Source organism: Neomonachus schauinslandi, chromosome 14 (assembly GCF_002201575.2).
Source record: "Neomonachus schauinslandi chromosome 14, ASM220157v2, whole genome shotgun sequence".
Taxonomy (NCBI): domain Eukaryota; kingdom Metazoa; phylum Chordata; class Mammalia; order Carnivora; family Phocidae; genus Neomonachus; species Neomonachus schauinslandi.
In genome coordinates, this window is record NC_058416.1 from 35,998,772 (window position 1) to 36,011,435 (window position 12,664).

Genomic DNA, 12,664 nt, shown 5'->3' on the forward strand with positions numbered 1-12,664 from the left:
TGATCAAAGCATGGAATACAGGTTGAGTTTGTTTTACATTCGTGATTTGAGGCAAATGATCTCTGAATTGCTCCGGTCTAGATTTCTGATCAATCTTGAGCCGCTGGATGTTCTATCTTATGACATATTGTCACTTCCCACTGGACCCACATGGTGGGGTTCACACAGTGCTTTCATGGGTACCTTTTCATTGGCTCATCAAAACCACCCTCTAAGGTAAGAGTTGGCATAAGTGGTATTTCACCCTCAGGGATTAAATAACTTCCCAGTGAGTATGTTGGAACCCTGGCCAGTCTTCTCTAACTCAGCACTCTTGCCATATAAGGGTAACTGTTTTTAATTGTTCTAAAATTACAGGTCTTACCTTTTCCTTGTAAACACATCCTTGTGCAATCACTGGTTTCCAGAAGTAATAATTAGTTAATTTCTAGTGGTCTAATACTCTTGCCAAGTTACATTCCTTCCATGGACCCGTGCAATTCTTTTCTCTTCTGGTAGGTCCTGGATTAATTACATTAAGGTATTGACCTTAATGGGCCTGCTACCCCCTGATTTATATGGAATTAATCATTCAAAGGTAAAAACTGATGTATATAGGACAAAATGCAGACCTTACACAAAATCTAGACTGGTTTTTCACAAGTCAATCAAAGCATTCACATTTACGTATTTGGGAACAAATTTTTATATTTTCTATGGAAAGTTTGTAAGGAGATGAGACAATAGTAACAAATATCACCTCTAATATACTATTTACTTTGTAGATAGTGTCAAAGAGAAGATATTCTTGCGTCTGGACTACATTATGTAAAGGAAAATACCTCAGATTATGCTTTTTATTTATACTTTTCCTTTAGTCGCTCTTAAACTGATTTCCTTCCCTGGAGGACAGTGAAGCGCTCAGCATGCTTCTGATAAAACCTACCTTTCCAGCCTGGCCTCCTGTGGGGATGAGAGAGATGGCGTGGGGGTGGCGGGCGCAGCAGATCCAGAAGGTCTTGAGTGGTAAGAGGTGTTGCCAAGGCTGTTGTATCTAAACAGTGCAGAAGTTTAAGGTGGGGAAGAGGGTGGAAGGACAGAGAAATGAGTACAAGTCAGTAAATGAATAATGTTTAGCAAACTATCTTAATTTTTGCAAGAAAATCAGGCTTGGAAATGCTAATACCGTTAGCGATTATCCTAACTTAAAGAGATTTACTAACTGCTTTGTTTTGATTACTTCTCATTTAGAGAGGTTTCTCAAAGGCCAAGACTGTTAGGTAGCAGGATTTATGACAAAGGGTTTAAGTAAAACCCTCATATCTCCTTGTTAAATGTATGTTAAAATTCTTTGCTAACAAAGAATCCAAATTATTTTCATTTGAAAATATGAAGATTCTTCGTGCCTCTCATGGTGCTACAACTAATGTTAAATCCATCAAAGATCTGTAGAAAATACCAAATGATAAGCTGAACAAACGTCTTATTAAAAATTCTGCTTTACGTATTTCCAAATCAATGCCATTCATTAAATGTCATCTTGTCCCGTGCCCGATGACCAAAATGTCCTCAGAACTTCTGGACTCATCTGCTGACCAGAGGTACATGTATTCACGTTTTCAGCCAATATTGCTTTTGAACCAAGAGTACAGCCACCGGGTCTAAATGATCCTTTACCATTTCCCAGTCATCTGTCACAAGTTTCAGGATTTGTAAAGTTCTAGAGTTTTCTTTCTGTTTTTCCGAAAAGCTGTCCTTCAGCAGTTTGCATTTAGCTAGTATCACTCAGTGTTTTTCCAGAAAACAAAGCATCCCCTGAAGCCCTTGTGGCGGGGGAAGGGGAGTTGGGGAGCAGACACTCATGATTAGTTACAAACAATGAGATTCAATGAGCTCTGCCTCTCAACCAACTCAGCCACAAGGCAGGGCCGACTCCTTTCCCTAAACTGGTTGGGGACACTGTATTTGGGTGAGTGGGATCCCATGGGTCACTATGATATAAGGGCGCAAGGACCTTCCTGCACACAGTGAATCCAGTCCAAGCTCCCATCAACAGAAATCAGCATGAATCATTCTGGGAAGCAAGTTAACATCAAATGTGAATATCTTTTCACAGAAGCAAGCCTACTTTCGGGAAGCTAACATACCCTTATGGTTATTTACATACTGAAAATGTCATGCATGGTGATACTCACTGGAGCATTATTAAGATCACGGTGGAAAAGCTGGAAATTACCCAAGTAGGTAACGACGCAAGAATGGCTAAAAAGTGTGACCTATTATCTATCAATGGAATATCATGCAACCATTAAAAATGATTGCCAATTCTGTACATGATAGTAGGGAACATACTTATATACAGGCTGAAGTAAAACATCAGAATATAATATTCATACCAAGTTAGATTACAACTGTATAAAAATATTCTCAAAGATCAAAAGCTATGTCTAGAAAAAAATTAAAAACTGGCCATCTATTTTAAAAAGTGGAATATAGACATATATTTTCCATCTGACTTAATAAATTACATTATTATAATGGTAAATAAAATATTTATATTACCCCAAATCTATCCTGTGCTGCCAAGTCTGGTCTGCTTAGCTATTGTTCTTCTTGTGTATTTGGTATCACATGTCAGGCCTGTGCTTAGTACTCAGGCATGCCACCAGGCAGATGACGACCCAGATCACACAATCTTACTCTACCGTCCTCCTCAGTTAACACATCACCTTCATGGGACTTGGTTTCTGGGCATTCCTTTTCTTTTCTCTTTAACAACCCAATATGCTCTGTGTCTAACAGGTTAACTGCTTCTCCATGTGAGGGTTAGTTTGACTTTTTTTTTTTTTTTTAAAAAGATTCTCTCTCTTGAGAGAGAGAGAATGAGAGAGAGCACATGAGAGGGGGGAGGGGCAGAGGGAGAAGCAGACTCCCTGCCGAGCAGGGAGCCCGATGGGGGACTCGATCCCGGGACTCCAGGATCATGACCTGAGCCGAAGGCAGTCGCTTAACCAACTGAGCCACCCAGGTGCCCCTAGTTTGACTTTTTGAGAATGTTCCCAAACCACAGGGCATGGAGAGGGCAGAAAAGCAAAGGATGAAAAGAACATACAAAGAAAGGAGGCAGCAGAGAAAGGAGAAAAAAGCTTAGGAGCAGAGAAGAGGGAGAGAAGCAGGCAGAGAGCACTGTGACGTGGGCAGGGAAGGAGGATGCTGTCAGGAGCTCTGAGTCCTAAGGGAGCTGAGGCCCCTGTGCTCAGGCTTCAGCCCTGCACCCCCAGCCGCCTGGACACTCAGCTTGTTACTCCACATAAGCATCTAAAACAATCCCCTTCCCACCAAAAGTGGACATCTTGGAGAATGTTTTAATAACAGGATTACTTTACTAAAATTGAGTTTAAATGACCTGATGGAAATAAAAACAAGCATAATGCATATTCCCCCCTGCTTTGGTTTTTCTAATGGCCGAGCAATTAATTCGAAGACCTCACAGTCCATTCAGTTTTGCTTCTCAATTTCAGCCCAATGAACTGGGTCCTACGACTCACGCAATTCACCGTACTTTTTTCCTTTGGTGCTTTACATGGACTAACTGGTTGGTATCTACTAGAACCAGCTCAATGGCAGTCAACCACTGAGCTGTACAGACTCCATGAAAACCACAGTGAGTGAACATCAGCAAATTAATAGGTACAAACAATATTTATACAGCATTCAAATTCCTGTCAGACAAAAGATAAAAAATTGTAAAAATTTCTCAGTTAAATGTAGGGCAATCTTCATGCACAAGCATGAAGCAGTTTCTCTTAATTTATGTGTATATTCATTCCAGCAATTTATGTGTTTCTATTACTCCCGTCCCCCAGGACTATAAGCAGTGGCGACGACCAAGTGGGAAGGACCTGGGCCCAGGAAAGCCCCATCAGAGGCCATGAGACCATCAGCAGAAAGTCCAGAGTCACCCTCATGGGCTACCACCACCCTGCTGGCGAAGATGAGGTTGCCAAGTTATTTTTATTCCAGGCAAATGTACAGCTCTTAACTTGCACATAGATACTGTTCTTGGAGGACCTAAGAGCCGTGTTGGAGGCGCTCCATAAAAATCACGGGAGAGATCCAGCAAGCCCACAGTTTGAGACCTACGAGAGACTCCTAGAGAACCTGCAGTTTGAAGGTGCCCGAAGTGGAGTCCACACACTCCCGCAGGCAAACCAAGCCAACCTAGAAACAAGAGGAAATGAGTTCCATATCTGCTCTCTTCTTAAAATGGGTCTGCCTGCGGCCACTCCTAAGATCTCCAAGTTCTCCTCTCCTGCCTCCCCTTCCAGGATGGCCTTCCACTTTTAGGGAAAAAAAGCAACACCCTCACCCAGGCCCAATCAGCGTGGGGCAGTGCTTCGAGCAGCAACACCTCCAGGGTGCCAGGCAAAGGAACAGTGTGCACAAGCCTCATTCTTGAGGGAATCCCTTAAGAAATACTGAGTAAGGAGAAGGCACCACTTTATCCAGGAGTAAACTCAGAGCCAGGCCTCACGCATTCCCTCTATCTACCTGCCCACCTACCCGGGAATTGTGTTTAAATATCATTATGATAATAAAACAAGCATAATTCGTTTTTCCCTCTGTTGGTTTTTTGAAATAGCTGGGCAGTTAGTCCAAATACCTCACAGTCTGTCCAGTTTTGCTTCTCAATTCTAGAAGTGAGATGGTTGTCACAGGGATATGCACGTATTTGAACTGAAACATGAAGTCAGACTTTCTGACAGAAACTCAGTCTCGTTCGTCTGAGAACAGGCTTTGTCAATCAGGCATACGCAGGTGTCTCCCAGAATTTAATCATTTAAATCTGAAACCCCAAGGTTTTGACAAAAAGGAATTTAAAGCACATATACAATAGACAAATTACATCTTTTACAACTGTTTAAACTCCTAACAAAAAACTTGAGACAGGCTATTTAAAACTGAGGGAAGTATGGGGCGCCTGGGTGGCCCAGTTGGTTAGGCGTCTGACTCTTGGTTTTGGCTCAGGTCATGATCTCATGGGTCATGGGATCGAGCCCCGGGTAGGGCTCCACACTCAGGGAGGAGTCTGCTTGAGATTCTCTCCCTCTGCTCCTCCCCCCCACCATGTGCACACACGCTCTCTCGCTCGCTCGCTCTGTCTCTAAATAAATAAATCTTTAATTAAAAAAAACTTTGAGGGAAGTGTCAAAATATTCTTGGGTCATATGTAAGCAGAAAGCTTGATGGTCACAGTTCTAGATTAATTCTATTTATTAGATGAAGCATCTGACACCCATTGCAACTGGTCCTATTTGTGGTGTGAAAGAGCGGTTCTTCAGGTCTGGGTCCCATACACCTTCATTCAAAACAAGGTATAACTTCTTGCTGGGCACCCAGGCCGAGGGTCCCCCAAATACAGGCTCTGGCAGAAACATTTTGTTGACAAGGACTTGCCCGAAGAACCCCTCGCGGGGAGCAGCCAGGGTTCAGGTATTTGGAGTTGCTGTGTAGATGACCCCAGGAAGGAGAGAAACAGACTGCCTAAAAGAGAGGCCTGTACAACCTACAAGTTAGGATCAGAACCTGGAGCAGGATGCTTGGGGTAGAAACCATTCCCCATTTCCCTGGCTCTCTGTGCCTTAGTTTCCTCCTTGTAAATAAGGGCTAGTAACAGAACCTACCTCTTAGCACTAATACTTTAAGATGCTAATTTCATGGGAGGTATAGGGCCCAGCTCATAATCAATAGATAAGTGTTATCAATGATTATTACTCTAAGATAGGAGAAGCCATCGGTATTATCAATCACTGGTTTGGGACTATTGGTTTTTCAAAATATTTAAACCCTCTGTCCCCCTTTCCCCACCCTGCAGAGAACTCCTAAGCCAGACAACACTGAAGGGCAGGCACACAGGCAGGCGACGAGCACCTGCTAAAATTTCCTTGTGCAGTTCTGATTTGCACACCCCCCTCCCTCTGCTCCTCTCTCCAATTTTTGCAAGAATTATCGCAGCACTCATACTTAAGTCACGTAATTGCATCAATGCCTGTGAAGGGATTCAAACTGCAATTGCTTGCCATCTCATGGGGAGCCATGAGCAATCTTTGAAAGAAAAATGCACACATTAGAATAGAAACAGGAAGCAATAGAAAAGGGAGAGAAAATAAAGACACCCACCTATTAGAAGAGAAAGACCGGAAGTTGTAAGGTTCAGAGGCAGAATACGTGCCCAAATGGAGAGAATCAGAGGGACTGTTAAAGGAAGGAAAATCCCACTCAAAACACTGCACAGAAAGAGGGCAGAACACTTCACTACATTCTGCAGGTCAAACAAGACCCACACAGGTAGGTGCAAAATGTATAGATTTTGTCAGACCATGCATATTTTTAAAAACCTTATGCTTAAAAATCCATTTTTTAATTGTATTATAGCAGAAGAGCTCTTTGATTCAAACGGATGACTCTTTTCTTCTGCCTCTTGCCTAAACACTGGTAGGTAGTTAGTGGTTAGGGAGTTAGTTTATGCCACAACTGCCCTCAGCTTGGACTGGAATCCACACGAACACACAGGCAAGCCAGAAGGTACGGTCAACATGCTGTGTCTCCTTCCCTGGATGAAGCTCACACAGGCCTCCAGGAGGCTAGATCTACCTGCTTTCCTTCGGGGACTCGGCCTCCTTTTCCTTGGCGGACAAGGGCGAATCCTCGAAGTCATAGGAGAAGAGGTGGAAAGGGCTGTGGGGCACATAGGGCAGCTTCTCTATGGTCGGTGATGTCTTCGGGGGGCCAGGTGCAGTGGAGGAGGGCCGGGAGGCCGAGGCAGGGGTCAGGGGCGGTGACAGGAGGGCAGCCCCGGAGGACCCGCTGCGCAAGGGACTCCCCACCGCAGTGCTGGCCGGAAGCTGCTTTCCCTGCGAGGTGGCACTGGAGAGGGCTGAGCTCTCGGGAGCAGCATCCTTGCCAGCGGGACTCTGCTCCGAGGCAGGTCTGGCCTCTCTGCTGACCCAGCAGGGAGGAAGGGAAGCGGGAGAAGGAAAGGGAAGCAAAGGTTAGGAAAGCAAACAAGGCACAGAAACCCCACTACTGTTAGGGTCACTTAACTCCAGAATCAGCTGTTTCTTGAACTGCAGCATGGAAGCCCACCACCAGAAGCTTTCGTTCGCCCAACAATCCCGGCGCCTGGGCTTGTCAGTCTGGGAGGCAAGACTTGCCAAACGAGCGCAAGGACACATCCCTGCAAACCAGTCTGGCCTCTGGGCCTTCAGAGGCTTTTGTGTGGGGATTTAATGGAGCCCCTAAGGCTCTTGCTCAACAGCTCCCCAGTCTCCCCAGTTTCTCCCCACTGATTGTACTGACACCTGAATTTCCACGATTTGAACTTCATTCCTTTCTCTTGGTCAAATCGAGGTTCTATCCTCCTCCTAAAAAGCCCAGCCTGGAGGAAGAAGTATTCCCCAAGCCTCATCCTTTAGGTCCCTGCTTTCAGGTGCTTCCTCAAAAGCAGGGATGGAAAAGGACAAAGGAGAGGGAATGCAAACAGCCAGAAAAGAGGGACTGGCACACTCAAGTCAGATTTGGCCCACTTCACACTTTCTCCACCACCCACCTCTACGACTAAGCCCTAGACATCTGGACTCCTTCAGGCAGCCCAATTCTGCCACAGTTGTAAAACTTTTCCATTTTCACAGGACTGGATTTGCACCACTGAGATCTTTGGATGTACACTCTTAAAACCACAGAATCTCTGTTAAACTCTGCATTTTTCAAAACCACGGTCCTTCTCCCGGAGAACTTGACTCCCAGCCATGCCCATTCGGGAATGGGACGTGATCTGTTTTCTTTTCTACCTCAAATTCGGAGCTCCCTCTGTATAGAGGGCCAGGGACATAACAGTTCCCCTGGCTGGATGAGGGGATGGCAGTTAAATATACCCCAGTGTTAAATATGCACCACTTTATTTCCTAAAACCTGAAAGCCTAACTGTATTTTGATCAAGGATGCCTCCGGCATCGGATCGTATAGAAAAAAGACCTTCAGAACAATAAACCACCATCTACCTGTGGAAATAACAACCCTATGTAAAGACAGCACAACATCAAGAGGGATGCTTTGAAGGCTGCCCTTTCTAGCCAGATTCTTCCTTCTGGTCCGAGGTGCTGTACCATGAGAGTAGCCGAGGGCGATGGGTTTGTGTGGGTGGGACAGACCACGCACGTGTGAGTACATATGGAGCCAAACCAGTGTATTCATTGAGGGTCTACAGGATCTCCGGTGGCTGATTTTCAACCTAAGGTGGGACTATCAACCAAACTTCCTCCCTCCCCAGAGCACCCCTGGGTATCATTACCCGCAGGCATGGCAGCTCCCCATAGGTGAGGGGCTGTGGCTAATGACAATCTTTCTCCCCCCTCATTCTGACATGGGTGGCTCACTTTTTGTGACCAGGTCATTCTTTTCCTCTCTCCACACCCCCACCCTGCTGGCTTCTTCCCAGACATTTCCAAAGCAGGGAAACAATCACTAGTTTGTCGGATCAGAGAGGATTCCATGGCCCCTGGGAATGACGGGTGTCTCAGCACGTCAAACGGACCCCTTTTCTGTGTACTGGTGGCCTGGAGAAAGAGGCCAAGCAGCAAGGAATCCCATTGATTTTGAAGTTTGTAAGAAAGAGGTTTCATCCTAATTAATCCAAGAGCTCTTTGATTTTGCTTATTTGTGGAAAAACAGTAAAAATATTCAATTTGCAGTGTAGTGTTAGAAGATGAAATTACGGGTGATCAACTTTTATCTTTTATAAACACATCATTTTGGGAAAATACCTACAAAATTAAAAAAATATCTGCAAGGTGTCTGTATCTATTAACGCTGCCTGAAGATAGAAAGAACGCATACTTGAAAGGTATTAGCAGAGGACAGTAAACTCCTTCAAAAGGCTGCAGAATCATGGTACTTATGCTCAGGGTGAAAACAGATAATGGGAAAATTTTCTGGGCTGCATGGGGTGAAAAGTACTCCTGTCCATTTGGATAAAAAACCAACCTGCATCATTAACATAGTTGTTACCCACACACTTTAGCAACTGTTACATTGGTAAAATTAGTAGGAAGAAGGGGACACATGGAATTATCCTTCCTACCATGCTGAAAGGGTTACTAACATTTTCCGAGCAGACATGAACATCTTTCTAGTCAGTGTCAACCTAAGCCAAAGCACTAATGAGGGAGGGAACAGCAGGGAGAAAACCAGTTATGCGATTTTTTTTTTCCGTAAAGCAAGGTCAGGAAGGGACAGTGCAGTTCTCTAATGAACACGTGCTCAGCTGTTTCCACAAAACTAGTCACTCTGTGGCTCTGTGTTCAGGGTAAAGACTGCCAGTGGGAGCCAGTGAGGAAGGGAGGTCTTTGAAAGGTGGCTGCAAACGATCTGTTAGGAAGGAACCTCGGGCTGTTAGTGGGAGCCTGGGAGGGTCCAGGCTCGGTACCTGTCCTTGCCCTGACAGGGGGCATCGTCCTCTCTCTCTTCTTCTGAATCGGGCTCCGTGACTGGCCGTTCCTCTTCCTCCTTCTCCTCTTCCCTGAGACAAGGCGAGGGAAAGAGAAATGCGCAGACACGAGATGGAAAAGCGAGATAAGCATGACAAACAGGGAGATGAAGCAAAAAAACAAAACAAAACACAACACTCCAGCTGGCTGAAAAGGAAAGCACACACTCGGTCCGTTAGGCGAGAGGAGACAGTTCTGAGATGAGGACATTTAAACGTGGGTAGAGATACACTAATCCAGCACAGGCCAAGTTTCGATGTCAGGTGGGCCGGATGCCCCTGCCCTGCACCCCTCCCGCACCACGCGGTTCAGAGCAGCTTCTGGCCGCGGGCAGGTGCTCTGTCACGCTCTGCCTCCTCCACACAGAGTCACGCCGTGAGTGCTCTTGGCGACATCCCGCTCCTGCCGAGAGCACCGAGTCCTCACTTCCCTGCACCCCTCTGGCTTAGAGACCACCGGGGATCAGGCCAATCTGGCACTTACCTCCATGGGGGACACGGTTTTTACCTTCTACTCCCTTGCCCCCAGGGAACGTGGTACAGGGGGCTGATCCACTCCCACTTCAAGCATGGACACATGGTCCTGAGTGGAGTCAGCGGTGTCACCCCGGGACTTCGGGTGCCTTCCGGGATGAGTAACCGTAAGGGCACCCGAACTGTGGAGCTACGAGTGGAGGAAGGCTGCCTGTCACTAAAGGCCAATCCAAGAAAAGCAGAGTTGGGCGGGGGGGTGCAGGTAGCCATCCCATGACAATTTTAACACCTGGATCCAGTACTTTTGAAGCTCTACCCTAGCCTTTCACCAATGGAAGATAATAAATTCTCACTTGCACTTAAGACAGTTTAACTTGGGTTTTGTCCTTGCAGCTACATGAGTACAGACTTTGATAACCGAATCATTACCCTCCTTTGGGCTCTGAGCCCTTGTCAACACCTGACTCATGTCACGCTCCACACGGAACACCTACCCCAGGCCCTGTGGTCTTCTCCTTCCTTTGTGTTCTTAAACTCCAGTGACCTTTATCTTTTTTATCTTTTTTCACTTCGGCCCCTCACACTCTGGATCTCACCATCAGACAGAACCAGTCCACCTTGGAAAACTTACATCCAAACTTCCTCCCCCCCCCCCCCCGACCACAAACCCTCACTCAGCCCCATCTCTCATTCCTCTCCTCCCACTGGAGCTCAACTGCTCTATCCTCTACCTTCTCAACGTGACCATCTCCTTCTTGCCTTCAGTCCTCACCAATCCACCTTTCCCCACCTCAGGCATCATTTTGCCAAGATCTTTAACTCTTTTGTCCCCACTGTCCTTCACTCATGTTTTCTCTTCCTACTGAAGTATGAAGTACATTCAGAATAGTACACAAATCACAGACATCTCACAAAATGAACACATCCTTATAACCAGTAGTCCCTTAATGCTCCCTTCCAATTTCTTCCCTTCCCTACCTCACTTCAGAGCAGAGATTAGCCTGGCTGGTTTTTCTTCTGTCTAGAAGGAACAATGATGTCCAGCTTTTTTTGTTCAACATAACATTTGGGAGATTCATCGACGTTGTTATATGCCACAGAAGAGGATTCATTCTCATTGTTATATAATACTCTCTTGTCTGAACAGACCACAATTTAGTTACCCATTCTACTGTTGATGATAACCAGGCACTTTTCAGTCTGGGGTTATTTTGAATAGGGCCATTATAAGCATTGTAGTATATGTCTTTCATTAAATATATGTATATATTATTATGCAGTACGTATCTAGGAATGGCATTTCTGGGTCATTTATGCTTGGGTTCATCTTTATTAGAGACTAGTAAACAGTGTTTTAAAATGTACATTCCTGTAATATATGAGCATCCTGGCTATCCTACATCCTTGCCAAGATTTGGCATTTTTTTGTCTATTTTATTTTAGTCCATCTAATCTGTTTGTATTAACGTTTCACTGTGGTTTTAGTTTGCTTTCCCTGATGACTAGTGAAGCTGGGCACTTTTGTCATACTTTTAGGTTGTCCTCCATTTAGATATCCTCTTTTTGAAGTATAAGTACTTTGCCCATTATTCAAAACCCAGGTCGTATTTTTCTTTTTGATTTGTAGGAGTTCTTTATATAATTTGGGTACAAGTCCTTTGTCATACTTAATGTGTTGCAACAATCTTTCCCTCTCTGTGGGTTGCCTTTGGATTCACTTCACGGTGTCTTTTAATAAAGAAAAGTCCTTAATCTTAATGAAGTCCTATTTATCTTTTTTCTTTGATAGTTAGTGCCCTTTGCATCCGTTTTAAAATTTTTTGCCTACACCAAGGTCTTAAAGGTATTCTCTGTGTATCCCTCTAAAAGCTTATTACCTTTCATGTTTCTATTTGCAATTCACCCAGAATTGATTTTTGTACATGATCATGTGAGGTGTTAGACATATTGTTCCTCGATATGGATATAAACTGGCCCAGAATCATTTAGTAAAAAGGTCATTCTTTTCCCTACATCAGTATCATCATTATCATAAATCAGGTAAATACCTGTGGGTTTTGGGAGGTGAATTTTTCTGTGTGTGACTACCTTGCTATCTTACTTACTATAGTTTTATGACAGATCTTGACATTGTTTAGTGTTAAGTCCTTAGCCCTTTGCATTTCTATGAGAATTTTGAATCAGCCTATCAATTTCCATAAAAACCCTGCTGGACTACTGTTTGGGATTACACTAAATTTATATACAAATTTGCAGAACTGACATCTACATATTGAGTCTTTCAAACCATAGTCTGGTATAGTCTCTATTTAGATCTAATCTTATTCCAACCTTCTTTAATATTTCCTAGGAGTGTGGTAATTTTTCAGAAGAGATCCTACATACCTATTGTTAAATTTATCTCTGGTATAATTTTGATGCTACGTTACATTTATCAATTTCTAAACTTCATTTTCTATTTGTCGATGGTATAATTTTTTAAAAAGTCTACCTTGTATATAGCAACTTTTCCAAATTTATGGACTGTAATACTTCCTACATAGATTCTTTTAGACTTCCTATGTAGACAATCATATCATCCGTAAGTAATGACAGTTGTGCGTATTGCTTTCAAATTCTCATGCCTTTCTTGCCTTATTACCCTGGCTATGAACTCCAAAAGGATAT

The 12,664-nt window shown here is 44.2% G+C and overlaps 1 protein-coding gene across 3 annotated transcripts in view; it reads right to left on the bottom strand.

Annotated features, from left to right (window-relative positions):
• The window catches only part of FHOD3 (formin homology 2 domain containing 3), a 454,219-nt gene that overhangs the window by 109,292 nt on the left and 332,263 nt on the right, over positions 1–12,664 (bottom strand). For 2 of the 3 annotated variants that reach the window (XM_021686312.1, XM_021686311.1), the window contains exon 11: positions 926–1,033. In XM_021686312.1, the coding sequence (XP_021541987.1) occupies positions 926–1,033 (108 nt within the window). Of the gene's footprint in view, positions 1–925; positions 1,034–6,159; positions 6,235–6,633; positions 6,979–9,463; positions 9,557–12,664 lie in introns of all 3 variants that reach the window. The other variant, XM_021686310.1, reaches the window with a different exon arrangement.